The 23,409-nt window shown below is 39.0% G+C and overlaps 1 protein-coding gene across 1 annotated transcript; it reads left to right on the forward strand.

The window, feature by feature from the left end:
• Positions 1–6,029: 6,029 nt before the first annotated feature.
• On the forward strand, positions 6,030–23,026 carry nmnat2 (nicotinamide nucleotide adenylyltransferase 2). Its single transcript, XM_036597711.1, has 11 exons — positions 6,030–6,224; positions 12,980–13,068; positions 13,705–13,772; positions 14,927–15,005; positions 15,347–15,470; positions 15,580–15,660; positions 17,649–17,693; positions 19,911–19,987; positions 20,324–20,425; positions 20,596–20,663; positions 22,182–23,026. Exons 1-11 carry the CDS (start codon positions 6,140–6,142, stop codon positions 22,282–22,284), a joined length of 921 nt encoding a protein of 306 aa, XP_036453604.1. The 5' UTR covers positions 6,030–6,139; the 3' UTR covers positions 22,285–23,026.
• The last annotated feature ends 383 nt before the right edge of the window (positions 23,027–23,409 follow it).

The following is a 23,409-nucleotide window of genomic DNA, read 5'->3' on the forward strand; positions in this document are numbered from 1 at the left end:
TAATACACAAGGCCCTTGAATGGACTCTGGATTATATGCCTGTTGTGCAATGGAGATATTTTTGTTTTTGATGGGCCACTGGTTTTAAGTGAAACGCTCACTGTGCTTGAAAATATCCTACATTTGTCTTGTATTTACTTTTGGTCTCTGAGGTCAGCTTATGACATATGTGTAGGTTTGTGTACCAAAAACATAAGTCATAATTCATTTTTGTATGAACATTTTCCATCTACTCTTTATAGAGTAAAGAGTAGATGGAAAAATAAAACAAATAAAAGTAGCATGAAGAGCTTCGTTACTTCATTAAGAACCTGAAATTTTGAATGCTTTACATGTGCACACATAACTCGGATGTGTGTAGACCAGCTTTCACAGCTTCTAACCCCTCTGTCATTTGTAAAAAAAAAAGTTGTAGTTGCTGGAACACAGCCAACTGGTCAGTGAGCTTTTGTCACGGGTGAAAGTTCACTAAATTAACAGCGGGCGAATACAATAATGTTGAATTTTCACCATGTGGAAAATCGCAGGGGTTTGCATGTTCTCCCTGTGTCTGCGTGGGTTTCCTCCAGATGCTCCGGTTTCCTCCCACAGTCTAAAGACGCTAAATTTCCCCCCTAGGTATGAGTGTGTGTGAATGTGTATGTCTGTCTGTCTGCCCTGCGATGGGCTGGCAACTTGTCCAGGGTGTTTCCTGCCTTCCGCTCAATGACCGTTGGAATAGGCTCCAGCTCCCCCCGTGACCCAGAAGGATGAGCGGCTTAGAAAATGTGTGTGTGTTTGTGGGTGTAAAATCGCATTTGGTGTGCAAGATACCGCCAGTTATGCACATGCTCAAATTTACTGTCACCAAATAAATTGCATAAATACATTTTTTTAGGTGTATAAAGGCCTTAAAGGTGCCATATGGAAAACCGTATTTACACTGGCATAGTTAAATAAGGAGTGTTTGGTACATGGAGCTGACATACTGTGAACCCCAAACACTGAAGTCTCCTCTTTCTAATGCAAAGCGTGCATTTGTAAATATGGCCTGATTCCATAATCCCAAACTGTTACATAACAGTCTGGAATCATTAATATTTACACCCCCAAAATTTTCGTATAACAGCCCACAGTTTAGCCCAGCAGGAAACACCGACAACAGACCAACAGCCCTGAAAATGGAGGCTTAGTGCAGAAATGTACTGTTCCAGGCTGTGAAGGGTCTGTCAGCAAGGAACCGAACTGTAGTCGAGCATTTGATGTTTACCTTTAAACCAGGCTGAAGTTTTAATAGAATTTTCTGTGCCATCTTAAATGCTACAGCTACTACAGGTGCCAGAATGTGGCAGCATTTAAGGAAGAACATAAAATTCGCTAAACAAGCTGCCGAATGTGAGGCCAACTTCAGCTCGGACATCTTTACCAGGATCTCGAACGACTTTAATTCAAAGTTGTTAGGTTGCTCATTAGTTTGTTAGTTTGTTCTGCACATTTCACTCTAGACATTTTCTCAAACTTTGAACAATGTCGAGCTGCTTCGCTCGGCATTTGACACTGAAGAGACTGAAGAGAGGGGCAGCTCCAACTTTATTAGCATCACCTCCCTAACCACAACCTGTTAGCTAAGTAGCAGCCATGCTGTGTGATTTTATCCACTTTTTGACGCTTGAAGCAAGTCATCTTAAATGAAAAGTTTCATAGTGAGCTAACAATTTTAATTCACTTTGTGTTGTTGTCCAGATTGAAAGCAAGTAGCTAGTATAGGTAATGTTAGCTACTAGATAGCTAGCAGACTCCAAATAACTAGCTAGCATAGATAATGCTAACTAAATAATCTGACGACCTAGTTTATTTGCACGGAGGTTCATTTTGTTTTCCTGCCTGTGGGTGTGTTTACATGCACTTAATAATCCGATAACTGCAGAACATCAGATTATTTCAGTAATCCAATCAACACGTTTACACACACTTGAGTAATCAGATAATGGGGAATCTCCAGGTTTCAGTCAGACAGTAATCGGATTTCTGCTTTGCAATCAGCCAATAAACTCACAGAAGAAGACGTGACGTAAACGTAACGTAAAACTCAAACTTCATGATGTGGCTTTTTTTAAACATCACATCACTTTACCTGAAACTATAAACAAGCATCATCTAGACGATGAAGAATATTTAAGTCCTTCATTTTGTCTAGCATATAGTTGGTTTCAGCATTGCTCCAGAAGTGTTTTGCTGCATCTCGTGGCAGTGCTGCTTGCTCGTTTCCAGTACCCCAGTCTGTTTTTGCACATGCACAGACTGAGAAATCCGAAAGAAATCAGAGTAAGAGTTTACATACACTGAGAAATCTGATTAATGAGCTAAAATCCAGCTCTCTTTATCAGATTTCTTAATCATTTTAAATTTCTAGACCTTACCCCGATCTAAGAAATCAGACTATGCTGTTTACATGGCCATTTTAATAATCAGAACTGCAGAAATCCGATTATGATTGGATTATTGAGTGCATGTAAATGCACTCAGTGTCTATTTCGACATATTGCTTCTGTGTGCCATCTGTAACTGTAAACCAGCAAATCGGATCCCACCAAAAAAGGGAAAACAGCTTGTTTCATTCTAGGGCCAAATCATAAGGTTGTAAATGGCCATGTAAAACCACATGTGGGCACTTTTCATCCCAACCAAAGCCACATACCTCCTCTGTAGACAGTAGAGAACGATTTAAGATGCCGAATAAATGCATTATATGGCAACTTTAGGACTAGTTTAAGCAAAGTCTGAGAAATCAGCTCTGAAAGTCTGAGGCAGACCTCGCCCATATTTACCTAACTATTGGAAGTTGAAGTGTTTATCTGGGATAAGAATGTGCCTTTTAAGCCAGAGTGGAAAAAATATTATTTTGGAAGATTTACTTTACTCATGTTGCATGAAACAATACTTGTCCTTCTACTCAGTTAGGCCTATCAATTTTTCCAAAAGAAAAAACATGTTTTTTTACTCTGTACATTTTCATTAACACCTGCAAAATACTGAGAAGGCAGGGAGATGTTTCTCTGTTCCTCTTTCCAAACAGTCGCGTTTCTATGTATGTTAATTTACTGTTTTTATGAAAATATCTAACCAAATTCATAACAGTGTAAAACAAGACATCCCCATAACTGTGCTTATTCTTCTTTGTGGAGGGACCAGCACTACCTATGAGTCAAATAAACCACTGCATATCACTACTATAATAAACTTACATTTATACACTTGATCATGTTCATCCAAACACATGCAATCATGTGAACTGAACATGCTAAATTGCTCCTAGGTGTGAACATGTGTGTGTGAGTGTATGTGTCTAACCTGCGATGGACTGGTCCAGGGTGTTTTCTGCCTTCCACCTGATGACCACTGGGTCATGAGCATAGACAGATTGTACATACACATACTTTGATTCAAAGGAAAATTCTCCTTTTTTATTTCTGCATAATTCAATCACTGATATCTAAACAAAGTCATTCAGAGTGTTTTGATGTGAAATGGCAGAAAAACGTACTGACTCTTTACAGTGGTGGTGATAGGGATCAGGGGTTGCGATGTCTACAACACAAATATCGCCGTTTTATTTACTCCATTTTATTTATTCCAAAATGACCAGTGAATGTACACATCATCTGAGTGTTTATATGCAATGTTAATAATAGTAAAATTGTGGTAAGTCTGAAAGGCACCATCTAGAATTTTAGTAACCATTTCATGTAATAACTTTCTGTGATGCAACTTTAGGAGGCTTTAAATGGTTCAGACGTCTGTTCGTATCACCACCACTGTGAACGATTCTGAGTGGGTAAAATTTTCTAGAACGGTGAATTTCACACCCACCCACTCTAAATGACTTTGCTTATATCTCAACCATTTAAATATGTAAAAAATGTGATGGAATTCCCCTTGAAGTACAGTTTCTCTATACTTTTTCTGCCTGCAAGGAGGCTTGGACTACTGGATTATGATCCAAATCAAGACAGTGATTCGACACAAACCCTAGATGAAACCTAAAACTAGACATTTTAATGGTAAAACATCTTATGCCGGCCTTACACCAAGCGACTTTTCAAGCGATTTCACTGTCGCAGACAAATATTCATGTCGGATCCAAGTCGCGTCGCGCTCGCGTCATCTCGATCGTTGGGTGTAAGGTGGTGAAGATGGCGGTCTTAAGTCAGTCTTTTTCTCGTCTTGACGCTGCGACAAAATCAACCGTGTTTAATATTATCGTAAGTTTTTAGTCTTGGCTCATGCGAATAGTGACGTGCCAGGGGCGCGCGTGAGTGCTTGTGGGCGAGCGCAGGCGCGCGGCGCGATAGAGAGAGAGAGAGAGAGAGAGAGAGAATGCGAGAGAGAAAAAACGGCAATTCAATACAATAATCATAATAACTTAAAATGTAAACTGACTGTTTTAATATTTCAGGTCCGCTGAGCCTGTAACACGTAAGGAAATGTGCAGAGGACCTCAAGAATGCCATTATTGAAGAATCATCTTTTTTTTTTCTATTTTTTTCTGTTTTCTGTTTTTTGCTGTTTCTTATTTTGTTTGTTTCTTATGGTTTAGTTCATGACACCCTGTCGACAATGCTGAATCGCTGCATGTTGTGTTGATGTGTAAATCTTTATATCAAATTAAAAAAGTAACATTTTACAGGTTAATTAATACAATTCTGGGTGATGATCTGCCAGAGTATACAGTTCTATAGTGAACTAATCTGAGTCCCAGATCTTTCCACGCCCAGCCAGCGTATCTTCCCATCTGTACCACTATAGAGTGGAAGGAAAAGTGTTTATCTGCTTGTAAATTTCCACCAGGTGCATGATGGGGAATAATCTCAAAAATGTAGCTGCAGTCTTGTAAATAGTGACACTGCAAGATTCCTGGTCTCGGACTAAAAAACGTGACACTGTCTTTAGATGTGAGAAGGTGTCAGACTTTAGTCTTTCAAAGGTCTTTTCAAAGTCTTCTAGTGTATGGTTAGCATTAGACGTTTTTAGTCCAGGACTAGTTTAATCCACTTCCGAGTAATCAGCTCTTACAATCTGAGACAGTCCTGGTCCACATTTGTCAGACTTCTGACCTGGAATCAGCTTAATCCCTTTCAGTAACACTGAATCAATACTGTTACTCTGAGATGTATGATAAATATAGCCAAGACCACAAGCCCAGCAGCAAGACCACAAGCTCTCTCACATTGTCAAAGTGCAAACCCCCTCCGCGGTCTGAGTGAAACTGATTTTGCACTGATTTTTGAATTCTGACTGTGATGGTGTCAGGCTTCAGCACTTCCGACCTCTCCTCCCTCTCTTTCTTAAAGGGGAATTCCACCAGCTTTTCAAAATGTCTGCATAATTCAGTGGTTGAGATGTAAACAAATTGAGTCAGAGAGGTTTGATATGTAATGGTTCATTGCAGAGAAACCTACTGACTCTGATTTCTTTACAGTGGTGGTGATAGGAACCAGGGATCGCCATGTCTACAATATAAATACAGCCATTTTATTTACTATCCAAATTCACCAGTGAACCTACACCTGTCTTCTGAGTTTGAATATGCAGTGTTGATGATAATAAAATAATCATCTGAAAAAAATATGTTTTCTTTGGGGACTATTTTGCCTTACAGCACCCTATTTTGCCATGTATCCCTCCGCCATGAATGGATTAAAATACATTTTAAGCCAACATTTCATCATAAAACAACGTGTCAGACATTAGGCAGAATATTCATAACCATTTTATATAATTTTATATAACTTTCTGTGAGGGAGTTTTAAAGGCATTAAACTCTTCAGACGTCTGGTTCCTATCACCACCACTGTGAACAATTCTGACTCGGCAAGTTTCTCCAGAGCAGAGCATTTTACATCAGACAACTCTGAATGGCCTTGTTTACATCTCAACTATTTCATCATGTAGAATTTTTTGAAAAACCGGTGGAGTTCCCCTTTAAAGCTAGTCTGCGCCTTTAAAAAACAGACGAGCCCGTGGTGATGCTCCTCTGCGCCTGGCTGAGAGGGTTCGTGCCGCAGCCGAGTGAACCTCGCCTTTCGGTCTCACAGGAGCCAAACAAAAGGCCTCAGAATCAGCAACGCATGTGAGGAGAGACGCTCAGAGGACGGCTAGAATGACAGAAACGACGAAGACGCACGTTATTTTGCTCTCGTGTGGAAGTTTTAACCCCATCACGAAGGGACACATTCATATGTTCGGTAAGCGTTTTTTTTTCCTCTTTCATTCCCAAGACGACGGAAAAACGCAGATGTAACGTTCACAGCTGTTTAGTAGGCGACCGAATTGTAGGTGTTGTTAGCCTCAGTGAATTAACTAACGTTGGCTAACATGTTTGTTAACACCCTCCTCCTCACAGCCGCGAATGTCAGTCCGGAGCGGGATGCTAAAATGGCTAAAATGGGCGACGGCCGGTGACTGATGATACGTCATGTCAGAGGCAAGATAGTCAGGTGCAGGTGGCGCAGGCACACGCTTCTGATGCCAAATGATAGGTTTTTAGGTTTAAAAACGTTTTAAAAACGATATTTTCGTAATAAGTTAACTTATAGAGTCTAAGAACAGTTAAAGGTTTTCATAAACAGTGTAAGGTTTGTGGTGTAGGTTGTCAGGGCTACACAGTTCATTAGTTATTTTGGGTTACGTAGCTAGCTGCCGTTATACGGGGCTGAAGTTGGCTTCCTATTCGAATTTTCCCGTTCCACCTTAAATGAGTGGAACTGCTGCACCATTTAAGGTGGAACGGGAAAGCTGACTTGAGCTTCGTTACAGTTATGGCCTGGAAAAGGAACAAAAATAGCACATACATTCAAACAAATTAGAAAATGTACGTTTGTTGGGCGTCTGTAGGCTTTTTTCCAGTAACGGTCGAAGGGCTAGGCCTGTTTGTTATTGGGAGTGTTTACTGAGGGACCCCATCTGCGTCAGTGACGTCCGCTCATCACAGAGAATCAGATAAAACATTAATTAGACGTAAACAGGTGATGGCAGGCCTTAGTGATTTTCACAAATAGTGAGAGAAAATAAAATAAGGGAAAAATAATGGACTATAATAGGGAGAACTGCGGGCTCAGACAGCCTGGTGAAACATTTGGGGCAGTTGCAACAGCCCATCTCAAACAGGTTGGTTCGAGTAAGCTAATAATTTAGCTTATAAGGAAGAAGGGTTCGTTTTTGATCTTATTGTCAACTAAAGCAATAAAAATAAACAAATTAGTGATTATTATAGTAATACTGTGCATACTGAAAAGTAGGTATATAAATATAGTTTGACTATATTTATTATTAAGGTTATGAATAACACAACATTATGATACACTATGTGTTTCTGAGCATATCATAGATGTCCCACAGTACTGATGCATACTTTGTTAGCCCCCTTTCACCCTGTTCTTTAATGGTCAGGACCCCCACATGACCACCACAGAGCAGGTATTATTTGGGTGGTGGATCATTCTCAGCACTCCAGTGACACTGGCATGGTGGTGGTGTGTTAGTGTGTGTTGTGCTGGTATGAGTGGATCAGACACAGAAGTGCTGCTGGAGTTTTTAAACAGTGTCCACCCATTGTCCACTCTATTAGACACTCCTACCTTGTTGGTCCATCTTGTAGATGTAAAGTCAGAGACGGTAGCTCATCTGCTGCTGCACTGTTTATGTCGGTCATCCTCTAGTCCTTCATTGGTCGTCACAGGACGCTGTTGACTGGATATTTTTGGTTGTTGGACTACTCTCAGTCCAGCAGTGACACTGAGGTGTTTACAAACTCCAGCAGGACTGCTGGGGATGATCCACTCGTACCAGCGCAACACACACTAACATGCCACGACAGCATCTTTGTCACTGCAGTGCTGAGAATGATCCACCACCCAAATAATACCCGCGCTTTGCTGGTCCCTTATGGGTCCTGACCATTGAAGAACTGGGTAAAAGGAGGCTAACAAAGTCTGCAGAGAATCAGATGGACTACAGTCTGTAATTGTAGAACCACAAAGTGAAATTACATACAACTGTTTTGAAATGAGTTTGACGTAGTATGTAAACATTTATTAAGGTTTCAAAAGGCACTATTTACTCTTCTGTCCAGGCAGTCCATATAAGTAAACTAAGCTGTATAAACAGCCTGTTATAAATTCATTGTTTCTGTCATATCAACTCATTTACATATACCTGCCTGTTAAGCCTGCAGCAGTTTAGCCCCGCCCATTCATATTGAAGTCATAAGGCGCATTTCAGCATGGACTGCTTTTTGAAGGGGATAAGAGCAGATATATTCACGTATATCACTCTTAAAGGCACAATAACAAACCAGTCTATCTATTGCTAAAGGATAAAGAGGGGGTAGAAATGTATGTACAGAAAAAAACACAAATGTTTTGTGGACCTCAAGGGAAAAACACAAGTATAAAGCAGTATATATAAAATATATTAAACAATTGTATGTTTAATTACAAAGATTGTCCTGTTTAATTGGATTTAGTGCAGCCCAGTTAGTAGAGGTGGCCAGTGTAAGTAAACTGAGCTGGAAAAACAGCTTAACCTGTTATAAATTCCTTGTTTCTGTAAAATTAACTCATTTACATAAATCTGCCTGTTCAGCCTGGACCAGTTTAGCCCTGCCCATTCATATTGAAGTCATATCATGTATGCTTTTCTGAGCATATTGTGAAATATTATCAGTAATTAAAGGACACTGACCAACTGCATGTTTCACTACAACGACAGCATAATTAGCCCTTTTTAACTGGATTTAGTGCAGTATAGTAGGTGAAAGGTTAAATACTAATAATCATTGTATTCATTCAATGATATACTATTTTGTTGTCTGTCCAACTTATGAAAATTAAAATAAAAATAAATAAATAAAACTCAGATGCTGCTGATATATTTAGAGACAAAATGTAGTCATGAAAATCAATATGAGCACTGATCTATGTTTAAGTTCCGCTCAGTCTAACCTGACAGTGGCTTCCCAACGGTATAAAATGATGATCTCACATTGCATTTAAAATCTCATCTTCGGTCACTGCAGCGTTCATGATGGCACACAGGGAGGGATTTTTCGAAAGGGTATTTTTCCTGCGTTGCGTAAGTGGGGAAGCTGAGCTAGAAATGTTGCGTTCTTTCCTTTAGCGCAATGTTTCAAACATGAGGAACTGAGGTGCAGAGGGAACGTCAGTAGCACCTGATCAATGGAACCCCACCACACTCCTTGGCATTTCACTTTGCTGAGATTTTCTAAAGAGGAAATAAAAAGGCATCCTCTTTCCTCTGACCTATTTTCCTTCTCTGTTGCTGCATGCCTTGCATGGAGGTAGAATAGGTTTGCAGTTGATTTTAAGAATTCAGCACTGCATGCAGTGTGCAGTGAATGTTCATTAAGCTAAAGCAATCAAATATAGCCAGTCTGATCAGGGATTCAGAAGTCTGATCTGAAGAGATCGATTTTGTTTTTACTTTAGAGTATTAACATATATGTGTACCTTCATGTAGAGGTGAGAAATACATAATACATAATAAGTATATTGTGGATATTGTCAGTACTCAAAGAACACTGATGTTTCATTAAAAAGAGAACATAATTAGTCCTGTTTAATTGGTTTTAGTGCAGCGCAGTATATGAAGTGTTTGATAAACATCATTGTGCCCAGTGTTTTTGAAGGCTGTTTTTAAATTTGGCTTATATGTATCATGAAGTATCATGATATGCTTTTTTGCTATATTGCAAGCTCTTTTTTCCATGCATCATTTTACTTAATGTATCCTCAGGGAATAAGCATATATACAGTGTTATGTAAAAGTCAAAGACCAGCCTTCATTTATTTCATTTCCAGTCAAAACAGCTAATATGTACAAGTTGTTTCTGGGGGTGATTAGATATACGATAGTCTATTTGCATAAGGAAGAGGAGGAAAGTCAATGGAAAATAACCAAAAAAAGCAAGAGTTTCCAAAACTGCAGTTCAGAAATTCTTAAAAAATATAAAGAAAATGGGACACAACTGTACAAGACTTCATAGACCACTAAAACTGTCAGCATCAGATAAACACTGAAAGCCCCAGGGAACCTAAATCTGATTTTTCTTTCGAATTAAGTTAATCTTGTTTCTGTGGGCCCAAAATCAGCATGTACAAAATATGTCTTATGAATACCTTCCCAAAGTTTAATACATGTATTTCAGCATATTTCTGTCCTCTGGATATAAACTGGGTGGTCTTAATAGAGGGTAATGCTACCGTAAGCATTTCCTATCCAGTCACAAGGCTGATGTCTCTTGCCCTGCCCACACCAAACAGGTTACAGAATGAGAGAAACTTAGCAAGCGAAATCTAACCCAGCATAACCAGAAGCTAGCAAGCTGCCTGCTTGTTGCCCCTTCATTCGTTTAGCCGTACATTAATGTTGTTCATTCATTGTTCATTGCTTTATCCGTCTGTTCCTTTCCCCGTCTGTCCGTCTTTCATCCTGTTACCATCACATGAAAGCTGGATAAAGATTTTAGTTCTGTATGAGTGGCTGAGCAGGCTAGGCGAGTTGGACAGAGAGCTGTCAATCAAACTGCTCATTAGCCCCGCCCACACACTTCTCAGATAGGTCTGATCAGCAGCTTTTAAGCCATGTTTTATCATATTTACCTCTTATATTTTTCGTTCAAGCTTTGCTGAATGTTTAATGTGACACTCAAGTTTAGTATCATATAAACATTTTTAATATTTCACTCTGTGTTCCCTGAGACTTTAAAGCTTTCATCTATAAGAGATACACTGTAAAAAAAAAAAATTGGGTTTTGATCTAAAAAAGTTAGTGTCCATTCTGTCTTAAAATTTTGAGTTATTTGAACTTGAAATAACGACTTTATAGGGCATAAAACACACATTCATGTTCTGTTAACTAATGCAAAATTTAAATAATTTAACACTTAAAGGCAGCTCTAACACTTCAAGGTAAAATAGCTTTTTTCACAGTGCAGGAAAAAATCAAGCTCCACTTATACTTCTGAAAAGTGTTTCCATCCGTACACTGTGAGAAGACAAGCCAGCGCTATAGGTATGAAAGGATGAGTGTAGAAAGGAACAGAAAATAGGCGAAAAAAGCAAAACATGTGCAGATCAAACAGAGAAGCTGATGGTGTTCTCAGCACAGTGAATTGGCCTTCCCACGCCAATTACTTGAATTGTGAAAAGCAGAAAATGCAACCAACTGCTAAGACTGAACTTTGAGTACCTTTGCAGATTTCTTTGAAAAACTGAAAGCGAGTCTCCCAGAAAGACAAAGGCAAAAGTTAGACATGTTAAATTTACTGAAAAATGTGATATTATATTTAGTTGTTGAGATGTTTTGTGTTATTTTTGTTGAATACATTTTATGCTCTTTCCTGATGCTAAAAAATTAATAACTTGGTCAAAATAACTCAGGGGTGGTCTCTGAGTTTTGCATCATGCTGTATGCTTAAAAAAACATAAGCTGTATAAATTAATGATATAAAATGCTTGCATTCTCCGCTTCCTCTGCACACCGCTTTCCTACACTGTCTTATGGTATCTCTGCTAAAGTTACATCTTTCCAGCACAAGTATGATTTCTACAGGACATCTCACTAATCATCTGATCTCTCCACAAACACATCTTAGTTTTCTCAAGAGGAGATCCTGTTTCTTATGCTTGCTTCCTCTCTCTCTCTCTCTCTCTCTCTCTCTCTCTGTCTTTGTCCCTCTCTCTCTCTCTTGCTCAAAATGACACCACATAACAGAGACTGCTTTACAGAGGCAGTGCACAGAATCAAATGCTTCTCTGTTGTGAAAAACATATTCATTTATCTCTGATGTTCAAGTCAAAGAGTTGTTCTGATAGAGAAAAGCTAAAGGGAACCGACTGGGAAGAGAGTTTATTTCTGAGAATGTCCTTCAAACAGTTATGGAAGAAAACTAGTCATTATGAAATGACGCATCTAGGACATGAATGGGACTTTTCTGCTGTTTACGCTGCCATTGTTGTGGATATTCGAGCTGTTGTTTCTAAAGTCTTGAAATCTACCCCGTCTCCATCTTCCCTCCCCCCGTCATTTTGCAGTAGATATTACAAAGACATTTTTTGTTTTTTGTGTTTTAGTCAAGAGTCTGAGTTTCACCCCCCACTCCCACCATATATAGTTGACAAGCAAAGACATTTGTGGTGTCCAGAGTTTGCTTATAGCCACCAGGTTAGCATTTGTGCCACCCATAACCCTCAGTCACGTACTTGCCTCAAGCTGTATTGAGTTAAATCGACACTCTGGATGAAAAACGTAACCATTGCTTCGTCTGTTGTAACCATGCCTACTTGCCTCTTACAGTGGTGTCACAGTAGTCTCCAAAGTTAGATTCTCCTGTGTAAAGATTAGTAATCCCTATAAGCCCTTTAGGGTGGATATTTGAAGCCTGACTGTTTGATTTTTTTTATTCCTGGCTAATCCAGAAGGAAGCAACTACTAGAAAGCTGAATATCACATATGTATTTCTTGACCTCTATATCAGTGGTCCATTAGTGGATTTATCTTTGGAGTTGTATGTCATATTTGCATAATATATGATGGGTACTGTAGTAAGAAGGCATTGATGGACAAAAACACAAAAAGGATGCAGTAATATGCTACAGAATATTCCATGGCATATAGCATTACACACTATTATGTTTAAAAATGGTGTGTGCTAAAAACAGCGATAGCAGCGAGTTTGAAGACTGAGTTTTGCCATGTTTTTGTCAATCTTTATACATAACAGTATGTTATACAATGTTGTAAAACCACACAAGCTATTTAAGATTATTTAGAACTAACTACTTTGCTAATCGACTACATTTGGGGAAGAGTTGATTTTTGCCCTAATCATGCTAATTACCTCTGTGGAGCTGCATGATGAACATGACCAGTAGTGTTTTGTGAAATATATAACAATCAAGTGGCTGTATCTGATTTCCAGAAAAAGCCAGAGATTATCTGCACAAGACAGGGCGATTCATCGTGATCGGTGGGATCATCTCACCTGTACATGACACTTATGGCAAACCGGTAAGTCATCCCCCCCACTCTGCTTTGCTTCTGTGGAAATGGAAACTGAAACTTGAACCTGAGCACCAAGTCGGATGTACTAGAATGAATGGTGGTGAATCTGGATATCTGAATTGGATTGTAGCCTTCTCTCAAATATGTGGATAACAGCTCTAAGCATGATTGTGTATTAGCTAGGATTGACTATGGGTGTTTGATCTGGTGTGTGTAAACTAGTCCTCATAATAAGCTTGCTCTCCTGGGTCCCCTGTGGAATTAATGAAAAGCTTGGCCTAGTTTCTTTCTCTCCTAGTAACAAAAAAACATGAATAATAGATGTTTCAGAAAACGCAGTTTCTGTCAAATTGTAAAGCTCTCGTGCTCCACTACAGCTTTTTTCTGTATGTGATTTTTAATTAGGCTGAATGCAAATAAAATGGAAATGGCATCTTAGCAGTGGTAATGAGCTAGAACTCTACTGCTGAAGTAGATAATGTGTTGGTTACAAGGGAGGCTATGTTGATACAGATAGACACCAAATTAAATTTGGAGTACTGTAGCATAGGACATAAAAAAGATTAACACTGTTTACAACAGTTGTTTTGTTTATGGGAATGATACCAGAGAATTAAATGTTCCATTCCTGTGTTTTCTCAGGGTCTTGTCCCCAGCAGACACCGCCTCACCATGTGTCAGTTGGCAGTGCAGTCTTCTGATTGGATCAGGTACCTGTCAGTAATACACAGCATGACTGGCTGAAACTTTTCACACATAATTCTGTAAAAAAATTAAAGGAAGTAGGGAACCTTTAGGACTTTGTGTGATTTCTGTGAAATAAAAAATACATGTCTGTGATTTGAAATTCATTTGTATTTAATATAACCATCATGTTTGTTGTAATATCCATATTTTCCACATTATTCATTTTTGGCTGGAAGGGTTAAATTCTCGAAACACCCAATAAAGATTATCCAGTCATGACTTTAAATCCAAGCCCTCCCTTTTGAGAAGGCTTCATGAGCTGTGCAGAAGGCCTAATGTGACATATATTAAGCAACATATTTAGTTCCTGACAGTCGAATCAACCACGTTTTGATGTACAATGAATGGGACCAAAAACAGTTATTCCAAGCCTTCTGCATCACTGAATGCAAGTGGTAGCATTTTAGTCAGATGTTAGAGAGGGTAAACAATGTCAGCCATATGCCAGGGCTTCCTTCAGAGTCACTGTAAAACTGCTACAAGGTAAAATATATGTTAACGTCTGTTATAAACTTTAAATAAACAAGCTTCAAATGTGTGTTTTTTGAATGGTCAGAAAATGTTCATGTGATTTGCAGTTAGGTAGTGCTAACATATTACTAGAAGCAGATAAATGTTGTTGTAGAGATGTTTTCTTGATGTTTTTGACTAAATTTGACTAAAGATGTGAACTTTGATCGTTATTAGTCAGTAATTAATCGTTAACTGACAGACTTACTAAAACAGCACTATGTTTAGGCTTTAGGCTTTATTGAATGAAAAAATGCCCCCTAACAAAACAGACTCGATGAATTCCTATCAACTCCAGTGGCAGGAGTCAAGAGTCCGAGTCGATGGAAAAGAAACGGGTTGCATCACTAAGTACTAGGGCTACTAGAACAAGTTGTGTTCTTGTGCCTTCATGCATATAAATCAAAATCAATTGTTTATCGGAAATTAACTTTTTAACAAAAGATTTTGGCCTTTGTTTCCTGAACTGATCATTACTGGTAAAAATTGGGCATTTCATCATAAATGTGTCATTGAAACTTAAGAATATTCTGATATAACTGTTTATTTTAAAGAAGAACTAATAATATGGAACAGAAGATATTTGATGTGGTGTTTGCTTTTACAGGGTGGACCCGTGGGAGTGTTATCAGGACACCTGGCAGACCACCTGCAGTGTGCTGGAACACCACCGAGACCTCATGAAGGTCTGAGGCATTTCATTCTTTCAATGTTTGCAGTTTTGCCCTTACAACAATGTTTGTTAGCTTCTTCAGTTTTGCACTGGTGGAAATAATGGAAGACTCTACCCCATCAGTTAGAATAGTGCAAACTGCAGGCCTAAATCACACACTTGCCTCAAACCAAGTTGATAAATAATCTCAAGTAGTTTTGCTTGTGTGGTTTCTTATGCATTTTTGTATGACAGTTTTCTATAAAAATAGCCCGGAAGAACTTTGTACTGTTTTATAGATAGTCATATCATAACCAGAATTAAATGGTCACTTCCAGTTTAACACTGTAAATAATTTGTTCTGTCTTCTCCCAGAGAGTGACAGGGTGCATTCTGTCTAATGTGAACACTCCCTCCACAACCCCTGTGATTGGCCAGCCTCAGAACACCACTTCTCCAATCTACCAGAACAGCAACACAGCTAACAAGCCTACAGCCAGTAAGCACCTTTCTAAATGCTTCCCTGCATGATCAGTTTGATGGTAGCTGTCTGCTGAATGTGACATAGTGATTGATGTGTCTTCCTCTCTCTCTGTCTCCTTATCTAGTTAAGCTATGGGGCAAGGTGAGCGAGAGTCTGGGCAAAATCTGCTGTGTTCGCCCACATGTGGAGCGCTTCACTTTTGTCGGTGTGTATCAGTAGCACACAACATGGCCAAAGGAGTAGTGTGAATACAGACATACAATACAAACATACTGTTGCTGTCATATCAAAACCTTGTTACTCCCTTTTTTCATATCATTTGATAATGGACCCATAGAAGTGGTCCAAAATTACTAAAATCTTGCTACATTAACTTACATTGAAGTAAAGGAGCATTCTAGCCTACAACTAGCATTATATGTAGTGCAGTATTTTATCCTTCAGCCTCAACAGTTCAACAAAATTCATCATTTTATATCCTTTTTATGTTTTGATTCATTTCACTTACATTACGCAAACCGTGGAAATCCTTGTGGTGTCAACCAATTCTGACTGTTTGCCTCATCACTGATCTATAGGCTAATACAACCAAGGCTGATACAATCAAGCTGGCATTAGTGCTTCAGTCATCATCCAAAATTTGTTATAGAGAAATCAGCGACTGTATTATTATTCAGCAGAAAAAGGTTGCCAAATACAAGTTTTTTTACCTTTTAGGCCAGTGAAAAAGAGGCCGAAATGAGGTAATGTATATAGATAGACATGGAACCTTGCTAACTTAAGCAGTAATTTGAGTAATCCATTCTCTTCTTTTTCAATGATGATTTGAAGACAGTTACCTCAGCTGAACAGATATTCAGCTTATTAAGAGTAGCTAGAGGGAGTGCCTTATTCCTGCATTCACCAGCTGGTGAATAATAAAAATATAGCCACAAGCAGCAGTGAGCGGGTCCAAACACGCAATAGCCCAATTAGACCAAATAGGCAACCATGGTGAAAAGCACAGTGTGCCAAACAAATTTAAGCCAAAATACTCAACAATGAGTGAAATTTCTGACATAACATGTAATTACAAAGTTATTCAGTTCAGTGAACTGAATCAAATGGCACCACTGGTAGACTTTGTAATAACCTTGTAATAGCATTTTTGCAGAATTTTAATGTTTTTGAGTGCTAATGCGCCCCCTAAAGGCCAATCTGGACCACATTTTGCAAACCCCATCTGAGTTATACAAAAACCTGAAGTTTTGAAATGATAGGAACAAAGACCGATGAGTTACAGCAAATCAAGCTAGCAATGCCGTGGCCGCGGTGATGACTTGATAGAGCAACACCACGTTGATTGAAAAAATCAACATTTTTTTGATAATTATTTACTTAGAGAGGCCACAGAGTATTTCTAGACCAAACCAGAAAACTTTGGTTCAAAATCCAGAGACTAGTTCAAAAAGTATGGTTTTCAAACAGTTAAATATTACAAAAAACGATGCAGTTTTAGCCTAGTTTGGTGTCTCTAGGACTTATGGAAAGAATAATAATAAGAAAAATCTTAGCAAAAAAACAAAAACATTTCAGAACAGCTTGTCTCAACAAATCCACCCCAAAGTTGTAATATTTCAAGTTCCTCCCGCCTTCAAGTTGTCATCAGAAGGGGATTTTCTAAGTCTTTAAACCAGCAAATCTCACTCTAGAAACTACTACAGCATTGATGTTGAAGGCAGGTAGGCAGTTTACAACAGATGGAGCAATAATTACATTCTTCATTGTGACCTGATTGCTCTTTTAAGAGGGTTTTTTTTTTTCAACTTCCCAGTAAAGTTATGGAGATATGGAGTTTTGTTTTGACAGCAACGTTCCCTCCCTTTAAACCACACACACACACACACAAATGTACATACATCTTTCTTTTTAGTTCTTTTATCTTTGCTCTTGACTTTGAGGTGAGCCCAAGAATCAGATCTGGCTGCTGATTAAGGGGTCAGATTAATTTGTGTCAAAACATGTCATGAAAGATGGTGCTGTGCCTGAGCTCCTTCAGCTCACACAGAAGGAGAACTAATCTACTGAGGCTTCCACATAATTATTCTGCATTATTCAGAAGCATGTTGGAGGAAGTGCATACATTTTACATGACCAGGGTGATTTCCAATGAATCAATCAGCTCAGTGACTAAGTGTTCTTTTGTTTGAACAGATGAAAACGCTAACCTCGGGACCGCAATGCGCTACGAGGAAATCGGTGAGTGAATTCGATTTGCTGCCCTGTCCTGTGTTTTGGTTTCTACATCGACACAGTGTCAGAGTGAGTCATCGGCAGCCACACTGACTGTGTACAGAAGCACATGTCCATTTTTCGTCCAGACATGCTCTTGAAAAAGCCACAGATCAGAGGAAGACAAACTCTTGAGCATCTAAGTGTGTCATGCTTTCAGTATTACTGTTTTCATTTGGTTAGGTAAATGTCTCATTCACTTTAATTCACTTTTCCCTTTATGAATTACCATGCTTTGAGAATGTGTTGGGTATTGTGCTATCATGATTACTCGATTAAATTCATCAATTATAACTTACCACTTTGATGAAACAGCAATGATTAGTTGGCATTTATCCATCCATCCATCATCTAAACCGCTTATCCTTCTGGGTCACGGTGGGGTGCTGGAGCCTATCCCAGCTGTCATTGGGCGGAAGGCAGGATACACCCTGGACAGGTCGCCAGTCCATCGCAGGGCTAGTTGGCATTTAGCACAATGAATTTTTAATTCTCATCATGATTTGAATTATTTTACAAAAATACTTAAGGCCTTCTTAATTTATCCTTTTTTTCCGGTGTATTATTTCAGAATCATTGACCTGAAAGCCAAACTTCTTTTTCCCTGTTAGTTCATGTCCCTGTTTGTATTAGGTACGTACAGGTTCATTATTTCATCGCATTGAAAAAAACAAAAATCTTATATCAAGATGGAATAACTTTTGCCTGCGTCTAAAACACTCTCTGATTTTCCCTACGTCCCTGTGCACCAGCAATATAGATGTCCTTTATCAGTAATGATAATGTGGAATGGAAGGAAAATGTGTCATGGATTCTGATTCATGTTGACTTTTAAAGGGCCCTCATCATGGAAAATTAGTTTTCTCTTATTTTTTGTAAGAGTTTGATGTCAAAAGTGCAATGCTGACGCAACAGTCCATACGGTCCTTGAATTGAAAATAAGCTGTTTAAGCACATTTTGAAGTCATTGTTTTTGCAATATCATGAAAACAAACTTAGTATATCTGCCAAGTCAACCTGCAGCAGTTTAACACCACCTATTCACAGAGAGTATCCACTTAAATTTTCACATAACCTCTGGATTCTGAGATTATAGCCAAAAAACAGAAACATCGTTCATTACAGTTTTCAGCCAAATCAAGGAACGTGTGCTTACTTGTGAAGTTTTATATCCCATTAAATATCTCTGAGATGAATGACAAATGACGAACTGCCATTTGAACATGACTGGTTTCTGCTAACAGACTCAGTTTAGCTGATTTGTACTTTATATTCTCTTCATAACTGGATATACGCAGCGCTCACTGGGGTAAGCTGAGCAGGTGGTCAGAAAGCGCCAAAGACTTCGAATTTAAGTCTTCACAGACACAGTTACGTAAAAACTGAGATACACACATTAAAAAATATTTGCTTGGGGCCAACATACCATGGTGAACAAGAAAAGAGCATGACTGAAGCATTGCTTTAAAATAAATAAGTGAATTAGAGGTTTCTAAATTAAAGCAGCACTTTGTAAGATTTTGCAAGATTTTGTTTAAATTGATGTCGTGCCTCTTTACTTATTAACGTCACACACACAGGCTCAAAAAAATGTCCCAGTTCAATGTTTAGGTCTCAAATGCAAACTCAACATTACACTGATAAAGATATGATAATACATAATTTACTTACATTGTGTCTCAGAAGACACATCCTTCACTAAGTTTTGAGTTCTCTTCGAAGATTCTTTCAGCGTGCTCACAGAGAATGTTAAGATTTATCTGTCGCTCAGGAAAAGCGTCTGAAGCACAACCAGTATAACAAAATCTTCTTCCACACGTTGTGTGCAATTACACAGTTTCACCAAAGAGGTCTCCAAATCCACAAAACTTACATAGTGCAGCTTTAAACACGGCGATGTACTGGCATTGCTTTATGGTTTTATGATTGTATCTGTTTCTCAGGATTAAAAACTAGAAATGAAGTGACTATTAGAATAGGTAATTTGTGCAGATCATAAGTAGAATTCAATACATCATAAGTAGAATTCAAAAGTAGAATAAAATGCAAGAAAAATGTAGGATATGGGCCTTTTATTACATTTAGTAGATTACTAAATGTAATAAAATGAATGCTAATGTAATTAGTAGTTACTCTAGTCACGTTGTGTTGTATTGCACTGTGTAACTCTGCTGTACTCTGTAGAGTTGCGCATCCTGTTGCTATGTGGCAGTGATCTACTGGAGTCCTTCTGCATTCCTGGCCTGTGGAACGAGAGTGACGTAAGTCTCTTTAACACAGAAAAAATACACCAGTGCACACAGATACCAAAAAAGTCCCAAAATGTACAAAAACCACAGGTAGCGTAAACCATCATTTATGAGTCGTTTTGGATTCGACTCCCATTATTTGTTTTGCCAGCATACCGCAGTGGAAAAATAATAGCTCTCCATAGATTCACTGTTTGGTGTCAGCGTTTTTGTGAATGCAGTCTTTGAAGTTGCGGTGGAGCTACATTGTTCCTTTGGGTAGCTACGTGTGAAATATTACTGGCTATACGATAATAGAGGTGGATGAATGCCGAGGTTGTAAATGATTTGTACTGTGTGTGTTTGCAGATGGAGGTGATCGTAGGGGATTTTGGGATAGTGGTGGTGCCTCGGGACGGAGCCGACACGGAAAGGATAATGAATCACTCCTCTGTGCTTCGCAAGCACAAGGTAACAGCAGTCTGCTTCATCCCGGGAGCTTTTTATTATGCTCACACTCTCAATGTTTGGATTTGTTAGAGGAGTATTTGTCTTCATTTGTACATAGTGGTCTCAAATAGCATAGAAACTGATGTAAAAACATGAGCTTTTGTTGACTGACTGACCCTTTTTTATTTCAGGACAACATTATCGTTGTGAAGGATGATCTCAACCACCCGATGTCAGTTGTCAGTTCGACTAAGAGCAGGTGAGGGACACTGCACACAGTAACACAGACCTGAGGCATACATTAAAGACCAGAATCATTTCACAGTCTTAATTAAGAGGATCCAAATCTAGTTGTTAAGTGCTGGAGTGTAATGAATAGTACGGTTATACCTGATTCAACTCGTCAGGTCTGTGAAGTGGTCTATGAGTTAAGCCTTATTCAAGTGTTTATCTTTTGACTTATTATTTAGTAACTACTATGAACTGAGCAGTAACTACTGTTAAACTATTGTATAAGTTATGTGGCAGTTGAATTTGAATTTATGGAATAATCTTTGACTCTCATGCTGCTCACATGGACCACTGAGTATATTGAAGTAAAAACCTGCTTTTTGTTTAAACTGAGGGGCTGGCAACTTATGTCCTTAACTAGAACTGGGCTGGTCAGCTAGCTAACAGGCTAAAAGATGGCAAACAGCCTAAACACCCCATCATTAATATCACAGAATTCAATTAAAGTACTTACGGTATGATTAACTGTAAAACGGCTGTGAAAACGCCATTTAAGTCTAAAAACATCACTTGAATGGATTACACACTTCAGGCTTCAGTTGTTCGTGTTTCAGTCAGAAGGAGTGTCAAACCTAGGCTCCGTATTCCCTAAATTGTTTGCAAGCTATGAAAGTTTAGAAATTCTAGCCTCTACAGCCAAATAGTTCATCATGTATCGAGTATGGATGAGTCCCAAATGACTATTTCTTAGCTGTATTTTGCATTGTTGGGGTGCAGGAGTCAGTATTTAAATTCCTATGTAGTGCACTATGTAGGGAGCAGGGAGCCGTTTGAGATTCAGCCCCAGCATGAGAAGAGTCATCATTTCATGTTGGCCGCTGTTTTATAAAAGCAATAAGCCACTTGAGGCTGTGTGTTACTGCGATTTTATCACAGGGAAGGGAGTTTTAGGCACTCCGCTTGTGTCATGCGTAAGAGCACCCTTCCCATGATAAAATCGCAGTAACTCATGGCCTCTCATGGCTTATTGCTTTAATATATAATAATATATAATGTCTCCTGTTCTATTTATGGTCACAAATGTGATCCAGTTGGCTAAACCAAATGCAAACAGATGCATTGATTTGGTTTTGAGTTGCTTGAGTAAAAGTCAGTGTGTGAAAATCCAATTAAAAAAAAATAAAAATTTTAATGGTGGCTCTGCTTTATTAGCGGCTAGGTAGAGATCAGTGAGTAGGCTTGGAAAGTCCCATGGCAGAGACCATGACGAGTCCAGAGACAAATGCTATCAAGTCCAAGACTTGAGTACTACATCACTATACTTAACTGCCGGCTATAAGCTTCCATTACTTGTTAGCTGACTGACCACATTTGGTAGTAAATTAGATTTTTGGCTGAACCTTTGCTTTAAATCAGTTGTGTTGCACTAAAACATACATTCTGTAGTCCTTCCATGGTTAAATCAGTTATGTTGCCATTGCAGATTGCAGGTCTGCGTCCATGTATCTCTGTTCACACCATGAACCTCTGCCCTCTTTCCCTGCAGACTGGCTCTCCAGCACGGAGACGGCCACGTGGTGGACTACCTAAGTCAGCCGGTGATCGACTACATCTTGCAGAGCCAACTCTACATCAACGCCTCCGGATAGGAGAGGGGGGGTGGAATCCCACTGTCCTTCCATCCGCTGCCCCATTCGTCTCCCTGTGTGTGATTAACAGTAAAGTCCTCCCACGCTACCACTGCTTTTTCCATATAGAGGAGCGTTAACCTATCTGTCGTCCCTTCTTACTGTATCATAGTGACTCGTCAGGCCTGTAAGTGTGCAGCGTCGTGCCAAAGAGAGCTGTCGTCCACCAGTGGGATACGAAAGAAAGGGTCAAGTGGGCTTAGAGGTCCAGTTGAGGTGAGGGGAAAGGGAGAGTGGTATGGTTCAGGAACAGAAAGAGAAAGCGAGAGGGATGGTTGATGAAACATTACCGGCTGTAACGTTGGCCTTGCTGTCAATTTGATACTGCCTGTTCCTCTAATTGCATGCCTAGAGGTTTTCTTTTACCGCATGGGTGCTCGACCAGCCTCGTAGACTGTAGTCCGCTATGACAGTGTTTGCAAAAAAAAAAAAAAAGATAAAAAAGAAACGCTTAGACGCATCTCATCTCTAACTTCATTTTCTATTTACAACGACTCTGTGTACGATTGAAACCTGGATTGCTGTCATTTTTGCAGTTGCATACTGTAACTATGTCTTCAATGTGCATTCATGCATACGTTATTTAAGTGTTTGGTTGCACATTAAAGAACAACCCTTCCTTTTGCTTACACGCGCATTACTTCTCATGTATCTGTTTTTTTGCTTGCCCGAAGCTTAAGATGCTATTAACGTGTTTTTTCCGTGAACCAATCACTGCCGTTACATTGTGTACTTTGTGGCTGCCGGATTCGTCGAAAGACACCGAACAAAGAGGTATCAGTGCAGGTTTGAACCACAGACTCTCTGCCCTCCTGTCTTTATCACAATTCAGAACTCTTAAGCTAGACGTCAAGAAGGTCATCGCTGCGCATCATATTCTGAAACACAGAGGCTGGATTCACGAAAGTGTCTTAAGAAAGAAAATCTTCTTAAATGTGTTTTTTCTTAACTTCCTTCTTATTCTTCAAATAACTTCTTAAGAATTATTTTCTTTTCTTAACTTTTTTCTTAACAATAATTCAAGTGGTATTCTTGAAAATATTACATTCTTAAATGTTTTCGTATTTATTTTGTTTTTGGATTTTT

This window comes from Colossoma macropomum, unplaced genomic scaffold (genome assembly GCF_904425465.1).
Source record: "Colossoma macropomum unplaced genomic scaffold, Colossoma_macropomum, whole genome shotgun sequence".
Lineage (NCBI taxonomy): Eukaryota > Metazoa > Chordata > Actinopteri > Characiformes > Serrasalmidae > Colossoma > Colossoma macropomum.